This window comes from Elephantulus edwardii, unplaced genomic scaffold (assembly GCF_000299155.1).
Source record: "Elephantulus edwardii isolate Elephantulus edwardi_28Jun2011 unplaced genomic scaffold, EleEdw1.0 scaffold00097, whole genome shotgun sequence".
Lineage (NCBI taxonomy): Eukaryota > Metazoa > Chordata > Mammalia > Macroscelidea > Macroscelididae > Elephantulus > Elephantulus edwardii.
The window spans coordinates 12,949,574-12,977,183 of record NW_006399847.1 but is presented as its reverse complement, the minus strand read 5'-3'; the positions used below and the strand labels follow the sequence as shown (position 1 = coordinate 12,977,183).

The following is a 27,610-nucleotide window of genomic DNA, read 5'->3' as shown; positions in this document are numbered from 1 at the left end:
GTGTGCATGTATCTGCTTGGATGGCAGCTATGGTCTCTTTGGGGTATATTCCCAGTAGTGGAATTGCTGGGTCAAATGGTATCTCTATTTGCAACTTTTTGAGAAAGTTCCATACCTCCTTGAACAGTGGTTGCAGCATTTTACACTTCCACCAACAGTGAATTAGGGTTCCAGTTTCTCCACAACCTCGCCAGCATTTGTTGCTTGCTGTTCTGTTAAATTTTGCTGTTCTTACTGGGATGAGATGATATCTCATAGTTGTTTTCTCATAGTTGACTTCTCTTATTTTTAACATATCTTTAATATTTGATAATTAATTCTGTTCTTTAAATTTTGGTTGTTTCCGGATTTAAAATCTTGTTATTTGTAATTTATTTCTAATTACTTTTATATATTTACGTGGATATTTTCTTTAGCACATTTTTTCCCAGTTATTAACCCAAAACTACACTGCCATTGAGTCAGAATTCATGGACCTGTTAACAGAGTAGACTGTTTACTCTTTCTCCTGAGGAAAATCTGGTAGATTTGAACTGCCACCCTTTTGGTTAGCAGCTCAGTGCATGATTTTATGCCTCTAGGGCTCCTTCATTATTAGATACCAAAATATTTGAGGTTGGTTTTTGCCTAGTATTTGAGAGTCGGTTTTAAAATTCCAGTAATTGCAAATTATTTTACCTAACTTAAATGTGAACTGCTGAAAATTGATTATTGTTTCCTTCTTCATTAGGATGTTGTACCTCAGGCTTTACTGGATCAGTATTTATCTATGACTGATCCCTCTCGTGCACAGACAGTTGACACTGAGATTGCTAAGCACTGTGCGTATAGCCTTCCTGGTGTCGCGCTTACACTGGGCAGACAGAATTGGCACTGCCTGAGAGAGACTTATGAGACCCTAGCTTCAGACATGCAGGTGAGTAAAGCAGTTAAAGAATTAGGAAGTATATGCGTATATGAGACAAAATGTTTCCTTCCAAACTTGCTGTAGTTTGAGTTTATGCTATAGCATAGACTAGGTGTTAAAGAAAATTATCACATTTCTTTTTAATTTTTCATTAACCATATGATTAATGGAGCATATGAACCTCAGCCTCCATGACCTGGTAGCCGGAAGATCTAAATAGTGCCCAGCTACTGCTCTCAGCTGCCTATAAACGGATTACATTAGAAGGTCCTGGGTAGAATGGGAGGAAATGTGAAACAGAACTCAAAATCATAAAAAAGAACAGGCTTACTGGTCAGGCATAGACCACTGGAACCCCTGAAATGATGACTTCGCACTTCCATTCTAAAACAGAATTCACATAGCTCCATTTTTAACCAAACACTAGACAGGTCTGTAAGGTGAACAGTAATACTAAGAAAGTATATTTGAAATTATATGGACAGCATTTAACCATGTATTAAGTTCAAAAGGCAGGAAGGTTAGGAACATTAAAAACCCATTGAGAAATCCATCCTCCTATTTTTCCTAAATGGGAAAAGACAGCCTTCTTAATAAATGATACTGGAAAACTGGCTATCTATTTCTAGGAAATGGAAACAAGACACAGAGCTCATAATACATACAAAAGCTTAACTCTACTTGCATCAAAGAAACTAGACATAAAACCTAAAGCTATAAAGATCAACAAAGAACTGGGCAAATTTAGGAGCCCAAATAAATGGCATGAATAGATTACTATCAAATATAACTGAAAAATACATTTAACAGAGGGTTAACTACATTATTGGGACCTCCTAAAGAACGAAACAAATCTGTCATAAAGGAAGTGCCGCTCCTTAGAGTCCATGAGGGTGAAACGTCATCTCACTTACATTGGGTATATTTTCAGGAGGAACCAGTCCTCGGAGAGAGACATTATGCTGGAAAAGTTAGAGGATCAGTAACAAAGAAAGATCCGCAATGAAATCGATTGATGCAGTGACCAACACAAGAGCTTGAGCCTATAGACATTGTGAGGATGGCACAGGATAGGGTGAGGTTCAGATCTGTGGTTCATGGGCTTGCTGTCTCAGTCCACTTGATGGCTCTGGCTAGTAATAAAGATGAGACCTAAATGTCCATTATACACATAGACCTCACTGGACATATTGGATCAGAATGACTACATCTGTTGAGAAGAGTCATTGACTAAATTCAGTATCAGCTGTCAAAACAAAGCCATGATCTGACCATGAAACAATCACTTATTCATGTGCAAGTTCAAAACAAGTTCATGAGAACTAAAATAAGATCTTGAATTTATCCTACCTGAATTTTAAAACTATTTCAAGAATAAATTTGATACATTCAACATTAATGACCAAAGACCAGACAGTGTGGAATGTTTGTTCCATGAAGAAAGCCAAAAGGGAGAAATAAAAGACCAAAATGGATGTCAGAAGAGATTCTGCAAATTGCACTAGTGCATCGAGAGACCAGAACAATGAGAAAAGATCCTGAAGTAAGGGAGAACATATTTCAAAAGGCAGCTTGAGAAGGCAAAGTTAAGAAAAAAATATAACAAAATGTAAAGAGCTAGAGTTAGAAAACCAAAAGGCATTTCTCAAGCTGAAAGAATTGAACAAATGTAAGCTTCACATTGCTACACTGAAGGATTCTATGGGCAAAATCTTGAATGATGCAGAAGGCATCAAAATAAGATGGAAAGAATACGTGAGATCATTGTACCAAAAAGATTTGGTCAACATTGGGCCATTTCAGAAAGTAGCCTATGATCAAGAATCAGTAGTAATGTGGGAAGACATTCAAACTGCACTGAAGCATTGGCAAAAAATGAGGCCGAGAACTTGATGGAATACCAAATAGTCTATGCTGAGAAATTTGCAAAACTTAGTATCATACTAGAAGAGACCAATATTTGCTCCAATTCCAAAAAAAAGTGATGCAATAGCATTAATCAGATAATTACATTAACTCACATGCATGTAAAATCTTGCTGAAGATTATTTAAAACAAGTGGAACTACTTCAGCAGGAAACTGCCAAAATGGATTCAGAAGAGGCCATAGCACAAGGGATATCATGACCTACATAAGATGAATCTTGGCTGAAAGAGAATATCAGAAAGATGTTTATGTTTTATTAAGTATGCAAACCATTTTGACTGTGGGTCACAAACTATGGCTAACATAGAGAAGATTGGGAATCCCAGAACACTTAATTGTGCTTATTTGAAACCTATTTATTGACCAAGACACAGTTGTCTGAACAGAACAAGGGAACCTGGTTTTAAATCAAAAGATGTGCATCAGGGTTTTATCCTTTTTTCCATACCTCTTCAATCTGTATGCTGAACAAATCATTCAAGAATCTGGGCCCTGTAAAGAAGCACATGGCATCAAAATTGGAGGAAAACATCAACAACCTGCATTTTACAGGTAGCACAACCTTTCTTGCTGAAAGTGAAGAGTACTTAAGTGGATTATATCTGAACATCAAGAAAACAAAAATCCTCACCATTGGGCCAGTAGGCAACATCTTGATAGTCCTTGGGGCCTGTGCCGCCTGAGTTCCCAATAGCTATTCTCTCTCTCCCACTCTTTCTTCCTTTCTTCCTCACCCTCCCCGCTTTCCCCCTCTCATTACTGAGTTGGAACGGACTCAAAACTGACTTTCCAGAGTTTTCAGAGGGTGTAATGGGAGGAGATTGCCCAGCTTTCTTCTGCAGAGCAGTTGGTTTAAACTGCTGTCTTTGGATTGGCAATATAACAATCTTATTTGGCCACCTGAGCTCATTAGCTATTTGTTGTTGTGAACCTTCAATTCAGAACCAACCCATAGCTGACCCTCCAGTGGGTTTTTAGAGGCAGTAAGTCACATGGAAGGAGATTACCCATCCATCTCCCTTGAAGTTGGCAGGTATTTTATCCCCTTGGTATGGAGGAAAAGTCACTGTCTGGGAAAGTCTTGAGTGTCCCTGTTTGATATTTTTGCCTCAGGTCTGGGAAGGACAATTAGCTTACTACTTTCCTATAATTGAGGGCGTTCTGTCAGAAGCATAAATGTTATTGTTAAGTGTCATCAAGTCACCTGCAACTCATAGCAACCCTATGTACAGCAAAGCCTGTCCTTTCCCGAGCCAGTCTCATTGCCTCCAGCACATCTGCCCCTATTCCAGTTACTGTATCAGTCCATCTCGTGCAGGATCTTCCTCTCCTGCACTGTCCCTCTGCCCTTCTGAGTATGATATCCTTCTCCAAGAACTGGTCCTTCCTGGCTACATGCCCAAAGTATGTCAGATGGAACTTCAGAATCTTTGTCTCCAAGGAGCAACTAGGTTTCACCCTTTCCAGGACAGATCATGGCAGTCCATGTTTTGTTCAGTACTCTTTTCCAGCACCACAACTCAAAGGCATCCATTCTTCTGTTATCCATAGTCATTGCCCAGGTCTTTCTTTGATGCATAACAAGAAACTGCGAAGACCATGGCCTGGATCAGTCACACTGTAATCTCTAGACTGACATCGTTGCTCTTTAGCACTCTGGAGAGGTTCCTGACAGCAGATTTACCTAATGCAATTCGTCTTTTGTTTTCCTGGCTGCTGGTGCAAAGATTATTAATTTTGGAACAGAGCAAGCTGAAATTGTTAACTATTTCAGTCTTTTCTTCATTGGTATAAATCAAATGGTATCCAGAATGTTCAGCTATGGCTGCTGACTACTCTACAAGGGATCACAGAGGATTCTGGATAGAGCTTGGGAAATGTGAACCAAAACCCCTAAACAAGAAAAAAGAGTATGTGTACTAGTCTGGTAGAAACTGTGAACCTGTAAAACTATGGCCCTTAATCACCCTTCAAAGCCAGAACAAAACACACTCCCCTTGCTCTTCTTTCAACCAAATAATAAGTAAATCTATGAGGTGAACAAGGAGTGTGTTGGTGGCATGTGAGGAGGTGGTGGTGGTTGAGTATTGTCAAATCAGAATCAGCCCACAGCTTCTGACCCTCCGGTGGGTTTTCAAAGGCAGTTAACCAGTTGCACAGGAGGAGAGTATCCATCCTTCTCCCACAGAGCACCTGGTGGTTTCAAACCATGTATCTAAGTTGCAGCTCAGCATCTTGCCACTAACCAGATCTCCAGCATGTGAGGTAGCCAGCTGCTAACCAAAAGGTCAGCAGTTTTAATCCACTGGCAACTTCACAACAGTCTTCTCTCAAGGACTTTGCTCTGGTCAGTAGCCTTGGAATGGACATTATGACAGTGGGATTTGAGATAAAGTAACACTAGAGAGTTCCTCATTCAGTGGACTAGATAGTCATAGAATGTCAAGAAGCCAGCTTTTACCCAGAACACAGGAGTAGGATTGCTGGAAACTAGTATCACCAGAAGGAAGGAGGAAAATGTGGTTACATAAAGGGTGTTATAATTAATGCTGTAAAACAGAATTGAGTATGAATGGAAAACCCATTTGTATTAACGTTCACTCACACATTAATTTTCAAAAATATCATTTAAGTTCCTCCTCTGACACGTGAGATATTAATTAGGTAGCTGGGCCCAGGTGAAATTAGTTCATTTGAGTTGTTAGTGGTTGTTATTGTTGTGTAATATCAAGTTAGAACCAATCCATAAGTGACCCTTCTACAGGCTTTCAGTGGCAATTAATTGCACGGGAAGAGTGCCAGTCTTTCTTTCACAGAGCAGCTGGTGGATTTAAACCGCATGTATTAAGGATTGCAATATAGCTTCTTACCGCTAGACCACCAGAACACCCTGTTAGTGGTACAGTTGGAGATAAAAACCACAAGGACCATTTGCATGGAGTGTTCTTCCCTGTCCGTTTATGGTTCTCACTCTTAACATTTCTCAGGGAGCTGCTAGGGTCATGAAGAAGGCTCTACCCTTTCTCTGCCTTTTCCCCTCCTTTAGAACTTCTCTTTTATTGACAGTGTGTTTTATCTCAGTGTTGGATTCTAATATTACCAGAAAATAAATCTTTTGCTCTAAATTCTTAGTAAAGTTTTAGCCTCATTAACAGGTTAAACATTTTTCAGTTCAAGCAATGTGAAGAAAAAGGTGCTTTTAAATTGAAGGTAATTAGATACAATAGATACCTGTTTTTAGGTGTTTTATTCTAGGGCTCTAAGAAAAAGATTGTATTAATTATATTTCTTCAGTTGCCAGTTCCTTTTAAATAAGTTTGCTGTTGAATGCAAGGTGAACTGTATGGGAACAGGAAAGCAAGGTGATTCCAGCTAGACATTGTATGCTTGGAACACCTGCAAGCTGGTGATATAATTATTTAGAGAACTATAAAAGCTGCTGGTTATTTTAAGTGGGTTTGATTCCTTCATCAGTAAAAGGGAAATGATAAATTATATGTGTGTCTGTGACCATTTTCTGTTGTCAGTTTTTGATAAAATTGTAGACAATCAAAATGTAGTGTCTAATATTAGTACTATTCAGTTCTTATTTACATTTTTAGATTATTAGCATTCAACTATAGACTTGCATTGCTTATAACACCTAAAAGTTACAGTGATCTTTGTGCTTTGGTTAATAATAAATTGTTTTTCTTTCTCCAGTGGAAAGTTCGAAGAACATTAGCGTTCTCCATCCATGAGCTTGCAGTTATTCTTGGAGATCAGCTGACAGCTGCAGATCTGGTTCCAATTTTTAATGGATTTTTAAAAGACCTTGATGAAGTTAGGATAGGTGTTCTGAAACATTTGCATGATTTTCTGAAGGTAATTATGATTTTTTTTTCTTCCTTGCATAAAAGTCTACTCAAATTCTCCATGGAATCTGAAATTTTTATTTTTCTGCTATTACCAGAATAGCAGCATTTCCAAAAGTAAATGCAAGAAAACGGAGATCCATGCTGGAGCCACTAGTGGAGCACTTTGCTGAGAATAAACCTAGTCACTCTGTGGAGAATGAATCATAGACCACAACCAGTAGGGCACTTTGCCTGTGTCCCATAGGGTTGATGTGAGTTGTAATTAATTCAGCGACAGTGTTATTTTCTTTGATGTAAAAAAAGTGTAGCCATGAGTTGATGGTGAATGTGGCATAAAAGAAGAAATAGTTTCATTCTCATAAATTCTGTTAAAGTAGTTGGGCTAGTTTTACAGTAGAAAAGAAATAAAAGCTTACCTCTTTGTTTTTCAAATTCATAAATAAGACATGTAAAAAAATTTCACCACCATTGAGTTTGTGGGCTGTTTATGGTGTATTGGGAGTCTGAAAATTTCTCTTTGCTCCTCATTCTTTTTGTTAGGGATCACAGGTATCTAGAGTAAACGAATAACCTTCAGTTTTTGCACAGTGTTTCATCCTGGCATGCTATTATTTTTCAGAAGTTTGGTTTGTTTTTTGGTTTTTTTTTTTCAATTGGCACTATTATAAATAGTGCTAAGGTATGAGATACAAAAGGGTCATAATCCTATTAAAAAGGAAAATTTTACTAAAAATCACTGATTCTATACTGTCAAATGTGTATAGACATTATACAGAATTTTCTTTTAGGCTCTCCTTCTTGACTTGCCTCAGACCTGAAATCACTGCTTTGTAAAGAGTCCTGAGAATGGGCACTCCATGGGCCTATTAATACTAATTTTCAGTTCCATTCTTGGGCCTTTTTAATGGACCAGAAATAGGAAGCTTTGTGTTTTAAATTAATTTAGTTCATAATAAAGGAATTGGTTGACACAGAAGAATTTCATGAAACAACGTATGAGAAAGAGCCTGTGGTGATAAAGAGTTCAAGCTGCTCTGAAAGAATTGGCAAAAAACAAGACTCCAGGAATTGATGACATACCAATTAACATATTTCAACAAACAGGTGCTACCCTGGTTGTGGTCACTAAGTTGTACCAAGAAATCAGGAAGACAACTACCTGGACTGGAAGAGATCTATATTTGTTCCTATTCCAAAGAAAGGTGACCCAACAGAGTACGGAAATTATCAAACAATATCATTAATATCACATGCAAGCAATATTCTGCTTAACATTATCCAAAAATGGCTGAAGTGGTACATCAGTGAGAGAACTGCTAGATGCGCAGGCTAGGTTTCGAAGAAGCCTAGTATTATAATATTATGTATTATTATATGTAATATAATATATATTATAGCTAATGTTAGATGGATCTTGGCTGAAAGCAGTACCAGAGAAATGTCTGTATTTCATTGACTATGCATAATATGTGGAACACACACTTCACCAAAGAGGACATTCAGATGGCCAACAGGCACATGAAGAAATGTTCAAAATATGTGGAACACAACAAACTGTGGCTGTCTATGAAAAGAATGGGAATTCCAGAACACTTCATTGTGCTTATGTGAAACTTGTACTTGGACCGGGAGGCAGTGGTCAGAACAGAGCAAGGAGACACTGCATGGTTCAAAATCAGAAAGAGTGTATGCCAAGGATGCCATCCTGTCTCTCCATACCTTTTCAGTCTTTATGCAGAACAGATCATCCAGGAGGCTGGACTCTATGTGGAGGAATGTGTCATCAGGATTGGAGGAAGACTCATCAACAACCTGCATTATGCAGGTGACACAACCTTGCTGGAACTGAGGAGGATGAAGAAGACCAAGGAGTACAGCCTTAAATACAGATTGAAGCTCACCCTAAGAAAACAAAGATTCTTACCAATGGGCTGATTGGCAGCATCATGATAGACTGTGAAGAGATTGAAATTTTTAATAGCTTTGGTTTGTTTGGCGTCACAATCGGCACTCTTGGTATCAGCAGCCAAGATATCAAAAGATGAATTGCATTGAGAAAGTCTGCTGTCAGGGACTTGTCCAGAGTACTAAAGAGCAGTGATGTCAGTCTGGTGACTGTGGTGTACCTGGTCCAGGCCATGATCTTCATAGTTACTTGCTGTGTATCAGAAAGCTGGACAATAACTAGGGATGATAGAGAATTTATGCCTTTGAACTGTGGTGCTGGAGAATAGTATTGACTATACCGTGGACAAGTAGGAGAAGAAACAGATTTGTCCTGGAGAGGTTGAAAACAGGCTGCTCCTTGGAAGCAACATTCTAAAGCTTCGTCTGACATACTTTGGACATGTTGTAAGGAGGAACCAGTCCTTGGAAAAAGATGTCATGCTCTAGACTGTGGAGGGACAATGCAAGAGAGGAAGACCTTCATTGAGATGAATTGACTCAGACAATAAGGTTGACTCAGGATAGAGCAGTGTTCAGCGCCATTGTAACAGAGGGTTGCTATGAGTGGCAAGTGACGTCACATAACAAAATCAACAAGGTGCTCAAAGTGTTATTCATTGAACTTCCATATATGAATAAGACTATATTCTGTCTTCATGTTGAGATTTAATATTATAGTGTAGGGGAACAAGTCAACTGGCATAATTTTATTAGTTTTTTAATAATTTGTTTAAGGTGAAAGTAATTAGCTTCCAATTTAACAGTTTCTGCACAAATGATCCTGTGGTGTTGGTTAAATTTTCACAATGTGTCTTTGTTCCCATATATTCCCCTCTAGTTGAACTGTTTTCCGTATTCTAGCTTCCCTGCCCCTTTTAACTTCTGCAAAGGCATTCAAGTAATTTTTGGTCTCATACAGATGCTTTCTTAAAGGACAACATTACTCACAGGTGAAAATGTTTATGACCTATTCGTTGGCTTGGTTTAAAAATGTGGCCTCTAGGGATTCTTTTGGTTTCTGCGTTAAAGACTGTTTCACAGTGATAATCTCAGGAAGTTCTGTGTCTCAATCAGTCTAAGAGGTAAACACCTTTTAAAAATTTTAATTTTGTTCCACATTTTTCTCTTCATTTTATCAAGACTCACCCATTGTGGCCATGGTCAGAATTGGTGGTGGTGGTAGCTGGCCACCACTAGTTCTTCTGGTCTCTGAGTAGTTGAAGTCATGGTTTATGTGGAATATTAGTCCTGTGTACTATGTTCATCTCTTAAATCTTTGGTTTTATCTTTCTTTCTTCCTTGTTCAGACAAGTAAGAGACCAGAGGTTGTATTGTAGATGTTTGGCAGTAAGTTTTAAAGAGCTCCTCACACTCCTCAGGGAGCTCTGGTGGCTGGTGAATAGAGACTTGCTGTGCCAAACCACAGGCTGTTTATGTTGTGTGCCATTGAGTCAGAACTGACTCATAGCTGACCTTCCAGAGGATTTTCAGGAGCCTTTCCCCTATAGAGATTCAAAGCACCTCTTTGAGTTGGCAGTGCAACTCCTTACCCACCAGACCTCCAGAACTCCTTAACCCAAAGGCAAGTGGTTCAAATCCTCCAGCTGCTCCTAGGTGTAAGGTGGGCAATCTCCTCTTACGTGATTTACAGGCTCTGGAAAAAAAGGTGGTGGAGGGTCAGCTCTGACTTGGTTGCAACTCAGTGGTTCTGAGTTTGAGTTTTCACAGTTACTCACCATGTTGTGAAGCAAAACATTCGTCCTGACTCATTGGCAGTGGGTTTGAATTTTGAGTGTTATCTATATTAAAAGAATTAGGTTATATCCTTGTATCTGTAGGCAAAATACAATGTTTGTCTTCCCCTTCCCAGTATGATGAGTAGTGTCAGGGCATCTTAAGAGCTTACAAGTGACCGTCTTAAGTTGCAGCTGTTGAGCATTTCTTATTTGGAACAAAAGAAAAACAGGGAGAAAACTGGACACGATTGTCTGCATGAACATACTGCCTCTTCCACCTTGAAACCAGAAGAGCTAGGTGGTGCCCAGCTATGATATTTTAACACTCTGTTCGAGAACACAGTAGATGAATCCTAATAGGAAGGGGAAAAAATTCTGAAATAGAAGACTGGTTTGTTCTTCAAACCTTGAATGGAAATTGCCCCCTAGAAATCAACTGCAAGCAACAGATTAGCCCAAGAATAAAGATTATCACCCTGGAGGACTTCAGGGGGTTTGTTTTAGTTACTTATTATATAAGACCAGTTAAGGGAGCTCTGTTGATCTAGGAGTTGTGCTGTAACCCAAAAGGATATGGTTTAAACCCACCAACTACTGTTGGGGGAAGTAGTGGGCAGTCTCCTGTGCCATTTACAACCTTTGAAAACTCACTGTAAGGTCAGCTGTCAGTCAGTTCCAACTGAGTAGTAATGAGTTGAGTATGTTGAAAACCAAATGATCAATAACTATTTTGGAGTATAAATGAGAAAAAATACAGGGAATTTGAGTAACAGAAATGAAACAAGACTATTGACATATAGAATGAGCCCGTGCTTCTGATCATTGTGTCCAAAAATTGTTGGATGAGAGTGGAGTTAGCTGTGTAGGATGTAGCAAAATAATTTGGTTTTGAAGACAGAATTCTCTATAAAAAGCACATCTTAAGGATAAAGTAACAGTCCACCATAAGAATTCATAAAACAATGTTTTGCCCAAGGATAAAGCTCAAAAGACAAAAAGGATAAGAAAGAAGGGGGGTGATGGGGTGAAGCAAGGGAGTGTGAGGAACACTTGTATCCTGAGGGTTGCAGTTAATGTCCTGAAACAGTGCGTGTGAACTGTGAATGGAAAACCCAGATTGATCTGTAAAATTTCACTCAAAATCAAAAGATTTTTTAAAGAGAGAATAAAGTGGGTGAATACTATAGTAAAGCTATTCCCAAGGTGCTGTAGTATTCAGTAAGGGTCACTGACAGGATTAAAAGAAAAAAAAATCTCCGACGAAGAGGAAGATTATTCTTAAGAGTGAGTAAGAGTAACTCAGGGATAAGTGCATTTAAAGCAATTTTTTAAATGGTTAGATACAGATAGCCAAAATAACAGTATTACTTTTAGTCCATTTATAAGAAGTTTAGTTCTTACTGTGGTAAATATTTTCTATTTCATTACTTCAGCTTCTTCATATTGACAAAAGAAGAGAATATCTTTATCAACTTCAGGAGTTCTTGGTGACTGATAATAGCAGAAATTGGCGCTTTCGAGCTGAACTGGCTGAGTAAGTTCTAACGCTTTATGGTTTAGAAGAGTTCATTGTTTTTTTTGTTTTTCAGATTTCTCTGTACATCCAGCTTTGTTTTTTAGTAACTTTTCCTTGTAAAACTGACCTGCTTGCAATGACATTTCATACCTTTTCCCCCTTATTTTCATTTTTGTTATTGTGATAAAATGTACATAACATAAATGGATGTCAGAAGAGACTCTGAAAATTGCACTGGAGTGCAGAGAAGCCAAAGCACAAGGAAGAATTCAAGATACTAAAGAGTTGAATAGAAGATTTCAAAAGGCAGCACGGGATGACAAAGCAAAATATTACAATGAAATGTGCAAGGAGTTGGAGTAAGAAAATCAAAAGGGCCGAACTCACTCAGCATATCTTAAGCTCAAGGAACTGAAGAACAAATTCAAACCTCGAGTTGCTATAATCAAAGATGCTTTTGGCAGAACGTGAAATGATCCGGGAAGTATTAAAAGAAGATGGAAAGAATGTACTGAGTCACTGTACCGAAAGGAATTGGAAGACACAAGAATTTCATGAAACAACGTATGAGCAAGAGCCTATGGTGATGAAAGAAGAAGTTCAGGCTGCTTTGAAGGACATGGCAAAAAATAAGGCTCCAGGAATAGATGGTATACCAATTGACATATATTTCAGCTAACAGATGCTGCCCTGGATATGCTCACCAAGTTGTGCCAAGAAATCTGGAGAACAACCACTTGGCCAACTGACTGGAAGAGATCTATATTTGTTCCTATCCCAAAGAAAGGTGACCCAACAGAATGTGGAAACTACAGAACAATCTCACTGATTTCACATGCAAGCAAGATTTTACTGAAGATCATCCAAAAACGACTGGAACAGCACATCAACAGAGAACTACAAGAAGTCCAGGCTGGGCTTAGAAGGGGTCATGGTACTAGAGATTGTAGCTGATGTTAGATGGATCTTGGCTGAAAGCAGGGAATACCAGAGGAATGTCTATCTGTGTTTCATTGACTATGCAAAGGCATTTGACTGTGTGGATCATAACAAACTGTGGCTGACTCTGAGAAGAATGGGAATCCCAGAACATTTGATCGTGCTAATGTGAAACCTATACTTGGACCAGGAGGCAGTCGTCAGAACAGAGCAAGGGAATACTGCATGGTTCAAAATTGGGAAGGGCGTACACCAGGGATGCATTCTGTCTCCATACCTTTTAAACCTATATGCAGAACAGATTATCCGGGAGGCTGGGCTGTATGAGGAGAAATGTGGGGTCAAGATTGGGGGACGATTTATCAACAATCTGCGTTATGCAGATGACACAACCCTGCTTGCTGAAACTGAAAAGGACCTGAAGCATCTGCTCCAGAGGATCAAGGACTGCAGCCTGCAATATCAATTGAGGCTCAATGTCAAGAAGACAAAATTTCTCACCACTGGGCCAATTGGCAGCATCAGGATGGATGGTGAAGAGATTGAGATTGTTCACAGCTTTAGTTTGCTTGGCTCCACAGTCAACACTCTTGGCACCAGTAGCCAGGAAATTAAAAGGCGCATTGCCATGGGAAAGTCTGCTGTTAGGGACCTCTCCAGAGTACTGAAGACCAGTGGTGTCTCCCTGGAGACTAAGGTGTGTTTGAAACAGGCCATGGTCTTCACAATCACTTGTTATGCATCAGAGAGTTGGACAGTGACCAAGGAGGATAGAAGGAGAATTGATGCCTTTGAGCTGTGGTGCTGGAGAAGAGTATTGAGAATACCATGGACTGCTAGGAAAAAAAAGAGATTCATCCTGGAAAGGATTAAACCGGGTGGCTCCTTGGAGGAAAGGATTCTGAGACTCTGTCTAACATACTTTGGACATGTTGTGAGGAGAGACCAGTCCTTGGAGAAGGACATCATGCTGGGTAGAGTGGAGGGATAGCGCAGGAGGGGAAGGCCCTCTATGAGGTGGATTGATTCAGTGACTGGGATAATCAGGATGGGAGAAAGATGGACAGTTTCCTGCCATGCAATTTACAGCCTCCAAAAACTTGCTGAAGGATCAGCTGAGCCAGTTCTAACTCAGCAATGTGAGAGATAGACTTTCGTTTAGTTTGTTTGTTTGTTTGTTTGTTTTTTCAATTCAGACATGTTATAGCATGCATCCATACTCCATTCTTTCTTACTGCTGAAGAATATTCCATTCTGTGGTTACAGCATGTATCTTTATTCTATAGATACTAATGTATGTTTCTGCCTTTTGGCTGTTGGAATAATGATTCTGTAACACAGGAACACATGTATATATCAGTTTGAGTCCTGTTTTCAGTTCTCTTGGGATGGACTTGCTGAGTCATGGGATAATTCTATGTTTAATACTTTGCTGTCCATTCTCTGTGGCATCCACTCTGTGCCTTGTATCTGCGATTAGTCTTGGACAAGGATTTTATGCCATGCTTCTTGCAGTAGTAAATGTAATGTTGTTTATAATCTTAGCTCAAGAACATTTCCAGTCCACCCTTCCTGAAAATGAACCTTCTCTTTCCCCCTCTACTCTTCCCCCAACACAGTTTATGTCCATGGGATGACAGCTTTACTGCCCCTCACCAGCAGCTTAAAACATTGTCCTGAGAGACAGTGAGAGAAGAGCTATTTTGTGTACTGGGGAAAATGCCAGTCTTTGTTTTGATACCCAGTTCAAGTCAGTGGGAAAGAGCTTTGCCAGTTAGTATAAGTTCCAGCTGTTCCAGATGACATAATCGCCCCTGCATGGTCCTTAGCTCATTTCTCCTTGTCTTCCCATGTGGTGGCAAGTGTCTCTTCTGCACATGGGTTGGTCATGTGACCCATGTTTCCTTGGAGGAGAAATTAAGTTCTCTGGATGCTTTGTAACCTCATCTCTCTAGTGAGCTCAAAAAAATATTTTGTGGTTATCCAGCTTTTATTCATGGTTAATGTTGGGACACCATTCTTTAATGCTTTCTTCATCCCAAACAAAAGATGAAGTCCTGTGGGGGAGTTTTGTTTTGAACTTTTTTGTCAGAAAATAACATTTGTCATTTTTTTTTAAGTTCTATATTTATTTTTTTTACCTCTTGCAGATTTTTTTTAAAAATAAAAAACAATACAAACTCCTTGTCATGGAGTTGCAACCAACTCCTAGCTAATCATCCCTTGGGTTTCCAGGACAATAAATCATACAGGAGGAGAGAGCGCATCTTTCTCCCTTGTTACTATTGCTGCAGTCACACTGCCAGTGAGGCTGGGCCTTTTGAGTTAGCAGTGCAACTCCCAACAGACTGGGCCACCAGAGCTTGCTGAATAAGGAAGTCTAAATAATCATATACCTAAATTCTATTAAGAAATCTTTTTCATATCACAATTCTACAGTGTCTTGTACCCAATTGCTATAGAATACTATACCAGATATAAACCTAGGAAAATTAGAAGTCATAAAAAATTGAGTGCGTTAAAATCATTATTTTGGACATTGTTTTTTGTTAGGTGCCATTGAATCAGCTACACTCATAGCAGCCATATGGACAAACGGAACCTTGCTCTGTATGGAGTATGCTCACTTCTCCAACACGCTGGGGCCCGTTGTTACAGTCACATGTCCCTCTGTCTTGTCAAGGCTCTACTTCTCTTTATATGAGACAGTTTCACCATCCTTGCCTGTAAGAGCACCCTGGTTGCACTAACTTCAAGATAAACTGGTTTGTTATTTTGACAGTATATGGCATATGCAGCACTCTTCTCCAACACCATAGCTCAGTGACATCTATTTCTCTGTCATCATTGCTCATTATCAAGCTTTCAGATGTTTGAGAAGTATGTGAAAAGAGCATGGCTTGGATCAGGCACATCTACTCTTTGAAGGCTTGTTCTTGACATCCTTGTTCTTGAGCATTTTGGAGAAATCTTTGACAGCCAGTTTCCCCCACACTTTGTGATCTTTTGATCACTGCTACCATGGATGTTGAGTGTGGATCCAAAGAAAATTAAATTCAAGTGAAATTTTCTACAGCAATCTTTTCTGTAATGGACCAATCATATGGCATTCTGTTCCAGGAGTGGCAGACTGAAATGGAGTGGTGTCATGTTCATAATCCAGAAGAACTTCCTGAAGTAGAGTTCTGTCAGTGATAGGATAAAATCCATATATATATACAAGGACGATCTTTTTATACCAGAATATTGTTCTAATTATTAACCAACCACGAAAGCTAAAGTTAAAAACATTAAGAATTTCTACCCTTTGCAGTCTGAAATTAAAGATACAGTCAGGATATTGGTAGTTACTGGCAGCTGGAATTCAGAAGTTGGAAACAAAAATAATTGATAGTTGGAAAATATGACCTTGTATATACATGATATAATTTGATAGGATTAACAGCTTAGTCATTGTGAATACCTTCTTTAAGCAGCATAAATGGTGACTGTATGCATTCTCACCAAGTAGAATACACAGGAATCAAATCTACATCTGTAGAGATGATAGAGAACATCAGCAGAACAAAACTAGGCTGTGGTACAGACCATTACTTGCTTATATGCAAGTTGAAGCTAAAGAAATTTATTTTTAAAGTACACAAGAGCCAAAATAAAAAATGTAGAGTCCTTGCTTGCTGAAAACGAAGACGACTTAAGACACTTACTTACTGATAAAGATCAGAGACTATAGCCTTGACTATGGAGTATTTCCCAACCCAAAGAAAGCAAAATGTACACAGTTGGGCCAGTAAGCAACATCATAGATGGAGAAAAGATTGACATTGTAAATTTTTACATGGATCTCCAATAAACAGCCATGGACACAGCACTTGGGAAATCAGGGGGGGCTCTGGTGGCCTAGTGGCAAGGAGCTGCAACTACAATCCCAGAGGCTCACGGTTCGAATCCACCAGATGCTCTGCCGGGAAAGGAGGGACAATCTCCTCCTGTACCAGTCAGATCTGATTTGACGGTACACTCACACAAAAATTAAAAAAAAGAAGAGAAGAGAAATCAGAAGACATAACTGCATTGGACAGATCTACTCCCATGTACCTTTTTTAGAGTGCTGAAGAGCAAGGTTGTCACTTTGGAGAATAATATGTGCCTGATCTAAGCTGTAATATATTCCTTTACCTCATAGATATAAAATTTGGACATTAGCATTTGAATTATGTTGTTGGTGAAGAATATTGAATATATCATGGACTGCCCAAAGAACATATAAATATGTCTTCAAGAAGTAAACCAGGATGATGAGATTTTTATTCTTTGGGTATGTTACCAGGAGGGAGCAGTCCCTAGAGAAGAATATCATACCTGGTAAATCAGGGAGTCACCAAAAAAGAGGAAGACCATCTTCACAATGGCTTGACACAGATAATGCTTGCCCTGCCACCATCTTTTTGGTCACCGAAGCCAACCATGTGGTACTCACATTCTAAGGGAAAGATACTCTTTGGATTTGCATAGTATTTAAATAGCATTTCCAAATTAATCAAGACGAGCATTAATTCTGTGCATAAGAGATCTGGTTGTTTGACACATATAAGTTTACCTTTGTAATTGTTTTTGTAGACAGCTCACTTTACTGCTGGACTTGTACAGCCCCAGAGACGTATATGACTACTTACGTCCCATTGCTCTCAATCTCTGTGCAGATAAAGTCTCTTCTGTGCGCTGGATTTCCTACAAGCTGGTATGTGTTAAACTTTTCAAATTTTGTAATAGAAAATTTTTCATATCATAGAAAGGAAAATGTTTCTCATTTCTCCTATTTTTATTACTTCTAGGTTAGTGAGATGGTAAAGAAACTCTACATGGTAACACCCCCAACATTTGGAGTTGATCTCATAAACGAGCTAGTAGAAAATTTTGGACGATGTCCTAAATGGTCTGGTCGGCAAGCCTTTGTCTTTGTCTGCCAGGTAAGCAAGGAATTGATGACCAGTTTTCCCCCCAGAACCATTTTTTCCTTTCACTTCCTGCCTGTCTCTCACTCTCTCTTTGTTATCCTAAAGGAATAAAACCTTTGCACTTTTATAGAGTCACCTCTTTCTAAATGAGCCCTGGACTGTTACCTGCAAGGTCAACAGCTCTGACCCCCAGCCAGTCTACTAAAAGGAAGGTGTGTGATCTACCTCCCTGTACACTCACAGCCTTGGAAACTCTGTGGGGCAATTCTCCATCTGAAAGGGCTGTGAGTTGCAACTGACTTGGGCTTTTTTGAGTATTCCTTCAAAGTTGGAAAAACAGAATAGGATGATATTGAATTCATAGTTAAAAGAACAATTTCAAGTTCTGTCCTGAAGTACAATGTTGTGAGTGATATAATACTATTCATATGCATACAAGGAAGACCTGTTAATACCACTATTACATATAAGCACCAATAGCTAAAGCCAAAGAGGAGAAAATTAGATATGTACCAAGTTTTGCAGTACAAAATTGACCAGTCAAGTCAACGAAGATGCATTCATAATTGTTGATGACTGGAATGCAAAAGATGGAAACAATAAGGAAGAAATGGTAGTCCGAAAGTACAGACTTAATGACAGAAATAAGGCCAGAAAAACAATGATCAAATTTTGTACATCCAGTGTTTTATTCAGAGCAAATATATTTTTTAAAGAACCAAAATACACTGCAACCACTATGGATGGCAGCATGGCACTTTCTCAAATAGAGATACCATTTGACCCAGCAATTCCACTACTGGGAATATACCCCAAAGAGACTATAATTGCCATCCAAGCAGATATATGCACACCCATGTTTATTGTGGCTTTGTTCACAATAGCAAAGAGTTGGAAACAAGTGCTCATCAACAAATGAATGGATAGAGAAGCTGTGGTATAGTCACACAATGGAACACTATGCTGCATTGAAAAACAAGGAACTCATGAAATATTATACTAAATAGGTGACCCTGGAGGACATTATGCTGAGTGAAATATCTCCATCACAAAAGGACAAATACTGCATAGTGCCACTGTTTTAAAACAGGATTGACACTTGGATTTGGGAGGAGATGGAGAAAGATGGGATAAATAATGTATACTGCATTAAAACAGATGAGGGAGAGAACTGTTTAAAAGGGATAGGTGATTAGATATTATTGCTGTGACAGGAGTCCAGAATGAAAGCTACATAGTGGAGTGGACTTGGAGGGATTGTATAAAAATGAAAGACTTTTACTTTTCAAGGAGAAGAGTGAATTGAGGGAGAGGGGGTAGGCAGGGAGGAAAGTGTAACAGTGAATGAATGGAAATCCAAAGTCTCTGTAAATTTTTATTAAAATTAATAATAATTTAAATTTTTTTTTAAAACCCCACAAACAGCACCTTTACACATAGACCTCACTTGATGGATAAGAATCAAATTGGCTACATCTGTGCAAGGAATTGTTGGAAAAGGTCAATATCAGCAGTTATAAGTTGACTATTGACCAGACCATGTGCAAGTTCAAATTGAAGCCAAAGAAAATTATAACAAGTCCACAAGAACCAAAAATGTGATCTTGGAGTCTATCCCTCCTGAATTTTAAAATCATCCTAGGACTGGGTTTGAAGCATTGAATACTAGTGATTGAAGAGAGCAGAAAGTCACTACAAAGACTGAGGAAAAGGGAGCTCTGGTGGTTTAGTGGCAAGAAGTTGCTCTGTGAAGTCAGAGGTACACACGGTTCAAATCCACCAGATGCTCTGCTGAAGGAGGAGCAGTCTCCTGTACCAGTCAGATCCGATTTGATGATACACACACAAATAAATAAACTTTAAAAAAATAAACATGTTACCTTAAAAAAAAAAGAACAAACGGAACCAAGATGGATATCAGAATAGACTATGAAAATTGCACTTAGTGTGTTGAGAAGTCAAAACAAAGGGAAAAGATGCTGGATTTCAAAGTGCAGGTCTACAAGACAAAACAAAGTATTATAATGTGCACAGAATTGGAATTGGAAAACAAAAAGAGAAGAACTCTACGCATATCAAGCAGAAATTACTGAAGAACAAACAAAAGCCTTGAGTTGCAGTACTTAAAGATGCTGAGGGCAAAACCTTGACTGATCCAGCAAGCATCAAAAGAAGAAGATGGAGGGAATCCACAGAAAAACAGTACCAAAAAGAATTAGCAGAGACTGAAATATTTTAGGAAGTACAATATGATCAAGAGCGAGTGGTAATGAAGGAAGGTGAAGCTGCCTGAACACACTGACTAAAAATAAGACTCTGGGAATCAGTGGGATACCAGTTGACATGTTTAAATTGGCAGGTACAGCTTTGAGTGCACTCACCAGTCTATGCCAGGAAATTTAGAGGACACATTGGACCTATTGACTAGAAGAGTTCTCTATTTGCTCCCGTTCCCAAGAAAGGTAATGCAACAAAATTCTCAAACAGTGCAAGCGAAATATTCCTGAAAGTATTAAAAAAATGTCTAGAACAGTACATAAGAGAACTGCCAGAAGTTCAAGCTGGATTTAGAAGAGACTGTGGCACCAGGGATATCATTCTGATGTCATTTGGACCCTGGCTGAAAGCAAAGAATACTGGAAGGATGTCTGGTTTTGATTTATTAACTGTGCAAAAGTGTTAAACTCTGTGGATCATAACAAATTATGGCAAACTTTGAGGAGAATGGGAATCCCAGAACACATAATTGTACTCATGCAAAACCTTTACATAGACCAAGAGGCTGTTTTGGGAAAAGAGCAAGGGAATAGTACATGATTTAAAATTAATAAAGTTGTGCATCAGGATTGTATCCTCTCTCCATAACTATTTAATCTGTATGCTGAGCAGATTATTTGAGAAGCTGGACTCTGTGAATAAGAATGTAGTGTCAGGATTGGAAGAAGGCTAATCAATAACCTGCATCATGCACATGACACAGTCTTGCTTACTGGAAATAAGGAGGACTTGAAGTGCTTGCTGCAGAGCATCCAAGACTATAGCTTTCAACATGGATTGCATCTCAACATTAAGAAAACAAAAATTCTGATTACTACAACACTACTGGTAACATGATAGAGGAGAAAAGATTGAAACAAACTGTCAAGGGACTTCATTTGAATTCATAATCAACTCCCTTGGTACCAGCAGTCAAGAGATACGCTGCACTGGAAAAGTCTGCAGTCACGAACCTGTCCAAATTACTGGGGAGCATAGATGTCAGTTTGAGGACTAAGGTGTGTGCTTGATTCAGGCCAATCACTTGATATGCATCTGAGAGCTGGGCAGTGAAAAGGATGACAGAAAAATAATTGATACCTTTGAACCGTGGTTTGGAGACTACTGAATATCCTGTAAACTGCCAAAAGAATAAACATAGATCTTGGATAAGGTACAGCCAGAGTGCTCCTTAGAGACAAACTGATAAAGCTTCATTTCGCATACTTTCGGCATGTTAGGAGAGACTATTCCTTGGAAATGCACATTATGCTTGGAGAAATGGGGCAAAAGAGAGTAAGCCCTGCAAGCAGGTAGGTTGACACAGTGACTGCAGCAGGGTTCCTCAGTGGGTCAGAGATTTTGAATTTACCACAGGATCGGACATGGTTGCTCCAAGTGTTACCCTCTCGAGGTGTTACTCTTGATGGCACCCATCTCTGCCAACTTCCAAGTCAGATACCTGTTTTCTTTTCTTGACCTTTGCCCCTTTTTCCCTCTTGGTCATCTGAGTTCTTTGTCAAACATATGGTAACCGTCCACTAGAGGGAGCTTAGTCTATAGCCTATACTGCTAGTATGAAAATGAAAGCTTTACTATGAAAATGTCAGGCCTCCATTATAGTGTGCTCAGTCTCATACACCCAAAGAGGGAAGCTAATTATATCATTTTCGTTTTTAGTTACACAGAACCTGAAGTAATTATTTAAAAGCAATAGCTGTAATTTGTAACTCTTAAGTTGTTAAAATTGTTACCTAGTAGATTAGATTTACAAAGAAATCTAAACCAGTTTTTCTTTTCTTCAGACTGTCATTGAAGATGATTGTCTTCCCATGGACCAGTTTGCTGTGCATCTAATGCCACACCTGCTCACCTTAGCAAATGACAGGGTTCCAAATGTCAGAGTGCTCCTTGCAAAAACACTGAGACAAAGTCTGTTAGAAAAAGGTGGGACAGTGGTTCTATTTGAAAATACAGGGGCTGGAGGGAAATTCATAGATTGTATTGAATAGATAAATATCAAAGAAGTAGTGCATGTTGAGTGAAAATTATTTGGTTGAGGGGTATATTTTAAGTTAAGAGTGGTTCTCTCTGATAGGACAGAGACAAAGGATAGAGAATAGGAATAGACTTTTTTTTTTCTATTCTAATTGAAAATAATTTTTCTACCATAATCATTTTCATAACTTGAAGCTTAGCAGCTTAAAATGGTTGGCTCTTCTAACGGCAAAATCATGACCATTGGAAGAGACCTGCAGGTGTGAGTCTGTGCCACGGGTTCTAGGAAAGGCTCCATGTTTCTACTTATGATGACACCACAGGACAGGGCAAACTGCCTCACGGGCTTTCCAAACCCTGTGGAAGTACACGGCCTCATCTTTTCCCTTGGTGGGTGGCTGCTGCTTATTACTGCCATTCTTCCAGTTAGTGGTTTAGTGCTTAACCACTTAGGACGCCAAGGATCCTTCCATTTGTTAAGCAGAACACAAATGCTCCGTGTTGTTTGCTTTGCTATGTTATGACCTCACAGTTCTGGTAATTTTATTTATTATTGTTGTTGTGTACGAATGAGTCGGAAATGAACCACCACTGACACTTTGGTGAGTTTTCAGGGTTCAGTTAATTACATGGGAGGAGATTGCCCATCCTTTTCCCATGGAGCAGCTTGTAGATTTGAACCACACATGCCTTTGGGTTGGCCGCACAATCCCTTTACCACTAATACACCAGAGTTCCCTTCTAATATGGGTAATAGACATGGAGGTTATTAATACTGCTTAGCAGTCTTAGAGGGAGCTCTGCTATCCTAAAGGCAGTCAGTTCCGATCCTCTAGCTGTTCCACAAGAGAAAGATGGACAGACTCCTCCAATGAGATTGATTCATAACCTCTGAAAATGTGTCGGGTCAGCTAAGAGTTGTCTCCACCTCAACAGCAGTGGATTTGATTGTTTTTAACTAGCTGCCTTTGAAAATCATATGAGATTTAGTGTACCATAGATGTAATTAAGATTTAAAAACATACAAAGGGATTTTTTTATTAATACAAATTTGTTTATATAATGAAAAACTTATCTTTCAAGAAAGCTTTTTTAAAAAATATGAAAGCTTATTGATAACCTGCAGACAAATTGTGTTTTTTCTGACTGAAAAATTTTAATCTTTGATAAAACTGTTAAATGTTAAACTAATTTTATTATCTGTTCTTCTCATTTCCAGATTATTTCTTAACCTCTGCGAGTTGTCATCAGGAAGCTGTAGAGCAAACAATTATGGCTCTTCAGATGGACCGTGACAGTGATGTGAAATACTTTGCAAGCATTCACCCAGCTGGAACCAGAATTGCTGAAGATGCCATGAGCACAGCTTCTTCTACCTACTAGAAAGCTTGAATCTCAGTGTCATTCCTGCTTACTAGAAGCTAGGGTTTTACACATGACTCTCATGCGTAGGAACTATCCAACCTTTTATGAAAGAGGAAAGACCTTCCTCTCTTGCCAGACTTTATTGCAGGTGAAAGTCACCTAAACATGATACCAGGGACTTTTAAGTCAAGAAAAAGTACAGCAAACACTATTATCTCATCTTGACTTTAGGGAAAATAATTTCTCAGAGGATTATAATTGTCACTGAAGCCTTAAATCCTTCTGTCTTCCTGACTGACTGAAACTTGAATTGGCAGAGCCTTTTTCGTTATGGAAGGGACGAGATCCCGGCGACTGGCATTACTTTTCCTGACTCAATCTGATGAACCATACATAGTTGGAGGCCAGAAGGCTGAGGAAAGCCAGGACGTGCAAGACCTGCAGTGTTGTTCTGATGCTTTGATGCTTCACTTGGGCAAGGACCTGTTTGGGTCTGTGGCCTGTGCCCAGCCCAGCCCAGCCCTACGTGTGAATAGTTTTTGATGTGTGTAAATGGGAAAAGGAGAATTTTTTTTATTTCTCCTAAGGGCTTGATGGTAACACTAAAGTAGAATCTGATTTTTTTTTAATTCTCTTAAATGCAGCATATTGCTGTACACATTTACAGAACTATCTATGTCCTGATTTCTTTTTCTTTTTTCTCATGCTGGTCATGGCCTGAAGGAAATCTACTAGCACGAATCCTGTATGCCAGGTATTTTAACTTGATCATGATCAGCTCTGAGGTGCAGCTCTTTCTTCACACATACTGTACATATCTGACCACTCTTGGGAATGCTACAGTCTTTAATCATGCTGTTTAAAACTGTTGGGGCACAAGTTCTCTTACTTGTCCAAATAAAATTTATTAATAAGATTTATATGGAGAGATATATACACTTTCAGTTGTTTTTAGATGTCTGCAAATAAATGCAATTTGTGACCTGTATTAATGATTTAGTATAAAATGGGGACATGAAATAAATATTTGTGCTGTAAGTGGTTTTTAAAGACTGTTCATGTGGGCAGGTGTTTGCCTCTTGGCACACAGCACAAGCACTACCCCAGCGACCCCTCTGTCCTCTATGGGCTCTAGAGGCTGTGCTCACAGCCTTGTCATCAAGAAACAGAGGGTGGACTCTATGGTGCTAAGCTGGATCTTAACTGATGCTCCTGGCTCTGAGTCTAAATGTCTTCCTCTCAAAAATGAGAATTTGTCGAACATATCCAACCTCCCACCAGGCTGTTTCATAATGAAATGCGGTATCTGTGAAGGTGCTCTGGGAAACACTGCATAAATGCTCATTGCTGTCACCAGCCAGACTGAAAGTTCTTGGCACCTCTGTGTTTGGCTTTATTTTCTCAGTCAAGATAGATCCTTTTGAACCTGGAGATTATGACTGTCAGCAAATGCCACTAGAGAAACAGAAAATGAATAAGATAACTGGGCTGGAGCAAGAATGAGGAGCGTGGGATGGGCTGGTGGTCTAGACAATGCTTAAGGGGAATCAGAGCCAAGAGGCGAGAAAATCTCTTTCATGCTCAAGCCTGTTGTTGCAGCACTGTGTCAGTTCATCTTGTTAAAGGTCTTACTCTCTTTCTCTGACCATCTCATCTTTCCCAGCATGTTATCTTTTCCTGAGAACTGGCCTCCTGACTACATTCCTAGAGTGTGAGATAAATTTTCTCTTGCCTCTAAGGAGCAACCTGGTTGCACTTCTTCCGATACAGATGACTTTTCTCTTGGCAGTTCATACCCAGTACTGTTGGCCAAATTTCAGATGTGTAGAAAGTGATTGAAAGGTCATGCATGACTTGAATTAGGCACATCTTAGTCTGTAAACTGACATTATTGCTCTTTAGCACTTTGGAGAGGTCTTTGACAACAGATTTTCCCAGTTAGTACATCTTGGCAGCTGCTACCATGGATGTTGATTGTAGATCTAAGTAAGAGGAAATCATTGGTAACTTCAGACTTTTCTCCCTCTAGCATGATTTTGCCTACGGGTCCACTGGTGAGAATTTTTGTTTTCTTGATGTTGAGATGTAACCCATATTGGAAGGTTGTAATATTTGGTCTTCAGTAAGTCATGTTCAGTTTATACAACGAAGGTGTGTCACATTTCAGCTTGTTGAGCCTTTCTCTGATTCTGATGCCACATTCTACATATATAGTCTAGCTTCTGGAATTATTTATACAATATAGAGATTAAATAAATAAGGAGGAAGGTACAATTTGGATGCAAATCTTTCCTGATTTTAAACCATGCTGTGTTCCATTCTGTTCAGACAACTGTTTCTTGGTCTATAAATGAGAAGAAGTTCTTGGTTTCACATGAGCCCCTTAAGTGTTCTGGAATTCTCATTCTTCTCAATATTATCCATGATTTGTTGTGATCCACACAGTCAAATGCCTTTGCATAGTCAATAACACAAGTACTCTGTTCCGTCAAGACCCATGTGACATCAGCAGTGATGTCCCTCATGCTAAACAGCCTCTTAAGAATCTGGCTTGAATTTCTGTCATTCCTTGTCAATATACTACTAGATTTACATTTGAGCTTTTGTGGGGGTTTTTTGTTTGTGGTTCGTTGGTTTGTTTTTTTTTTTCTTGTTGTGTTCTGTCTAATCAGATCGACTGGCACAGAAGGAATTTGCCCCTCCTCTAGCAGAGCATCTGATGGATTTGAATCACATGCCTTTGGGATTACAGCACAGCTTTTTGCCACTGAACCACTAAACCTAACTAATTTGGGGGGATGTTTGTTTGTTTTGTGTACCAGAACTAACCCATAACTGACCCTCCCTCAGGTTTTCAGAGGCAGTTAATCACACAGGAGATTGCCCATCCTCCCACAGAGCAACTGGTAGATTTTGAACCACATGCCTTTTTAGGATTGCAGCACAACTTCTTGGCATTAGATTTACTAAGCCCTGTTTTTTATACCAATGGTAATATATTTTCTTAAACTCTTACTAAAATTTAGGATGTCTCAGCTCTCTGTAATGTTAAAATGCACAAGCCAGTTCTCTGCTTCTGGAGGTTACATTGTGCTGACAGACATACTCAGATCCCTGCTAGTCTCCAGTGCTTGCTCTCACACTGTTAGGAAATGTTAGCTATCAATGGTTGTTGTGTACCACAGAATTAAAACCAACTCATAGCTGACCCCTGATGGGTTTTCAGAGGCAGTCACACAGGTGGAGATTTCCTTGTTATGTGAAGCAGCTGGTGGACTTGAACCCTGAGCCTTTGGGACTGCAGCACAGCTTCTTGCCACTAGACCATTAGAGCTCCCATTAATGGTAGTGAATTAAAAAATGTACCCAGGCTTAATGTTGTTATGTAATGCAAGCCACTTATCCCCAGTTTGAGTAAGTGCTAATTCAAAGGGGGGGGGGAAATTATAATTTTTAATTGGTTTTCATGAACGTTTATAAAGAACTTAGATTTCCATTCATTCATTGTTGCACATTTTCCTTCCTGCCCCCCCTCCAGTTTGTTTTTTTCTTTTTTTAATTTTTTTTTATTGTATTATTTTTACGTGTACCGTCAAATCAGATCTGACTGGTACAGGAGGAGATTGCCCCCTCCTTCTGCAGCAGAGCATCTGGTGGATTTGAACTGCGTATTTTTTTTTAATTTTGTGTGTGTGTGTACCATCAATCAGATCTGACTGGTACAGGAGCAGATTGCCCCTCCTTCTCCAGCAGAGCATCTGGTGGATTCGAACCACATACCTCTGGGATTACTGTGCAGCTTCTTGCCACTAGGCCATCAGAGCTCCTTTCCAGTTTGCTTTTTTCCCTTTGGAAAAAAAAATTCTTTCATTGTTAATACAGCCTCCACAACCCCGCCCTCCTCCCAGACCACTTTACTATGCAGCTCTTATTCTGAATTCTCGTCATGCGAAAAATACCTAATATTTCTTTTATACAGTTCTCTCTCTTGTCTGTTTCAATGCTGTATACATTATTTATCCCCTCTTTTCTTAGTTTCCCCCAATCCCAATTTCAGTCCTGTTTTATAACAATGGTATTATGCAATATTTGTCTTTTTGTGACTGAGATATTTCATTCAGCATAATGTCCTCCAGGGTCACCCATGTTGTATAATATTTCATAAGTTCTTTATTTTTCAGTGCTGCATGATACTCCACAGCTT

General features: G+C 39.2%; 1 protein-coding gene across 1 annotated transcript in view; it reads left to right on the top strand.

The window, feature by feature from the left end:
- PPP4R1 (protein phosphatase 4, regulatory subunit 1) overlaps nucleotides 1-23,424 on the top strand; it is a 99,995-nt gene extending 76,571 nt beyond the window's left edge. Inside the window, exons 12-18 of the mRNA XM_006891434.1 lie at nucleotides 731-916; nucleotides 6,537-6,698; nucleotides 11,808-11,908; nucleotides 17,450-17,570; nucleotides 17,665-17,799; nucleotides 21,849-21,990; nucleotides 23,261-23,424. Of these exons, the coding sequence (XP_006891496.1) occupies nucleotides 731-916; nucleotides 6,537-6,698; nucleotides 11,808-11,908; nucleotides 17,450-17,570; nucleotides 17,665-17,799; nucleotides 21,849-21,990; nucleotides 23,261-23,424 (1,011 nt within the window). The remainder of the gene's footprint in view (nucleotides 1-730; nucleotides 917-6,536; nucleotides 6,699-11,807; nucleotides 11,909-17,449; nucleotides 17,571-17,664; nucleotides 17,800-21,848; nucleotides 21,991-23,260) is intronic.
- The last annotated feature ends 4,186 nt before the right edge of the window (nucleotides 23,425-27,610 follow it).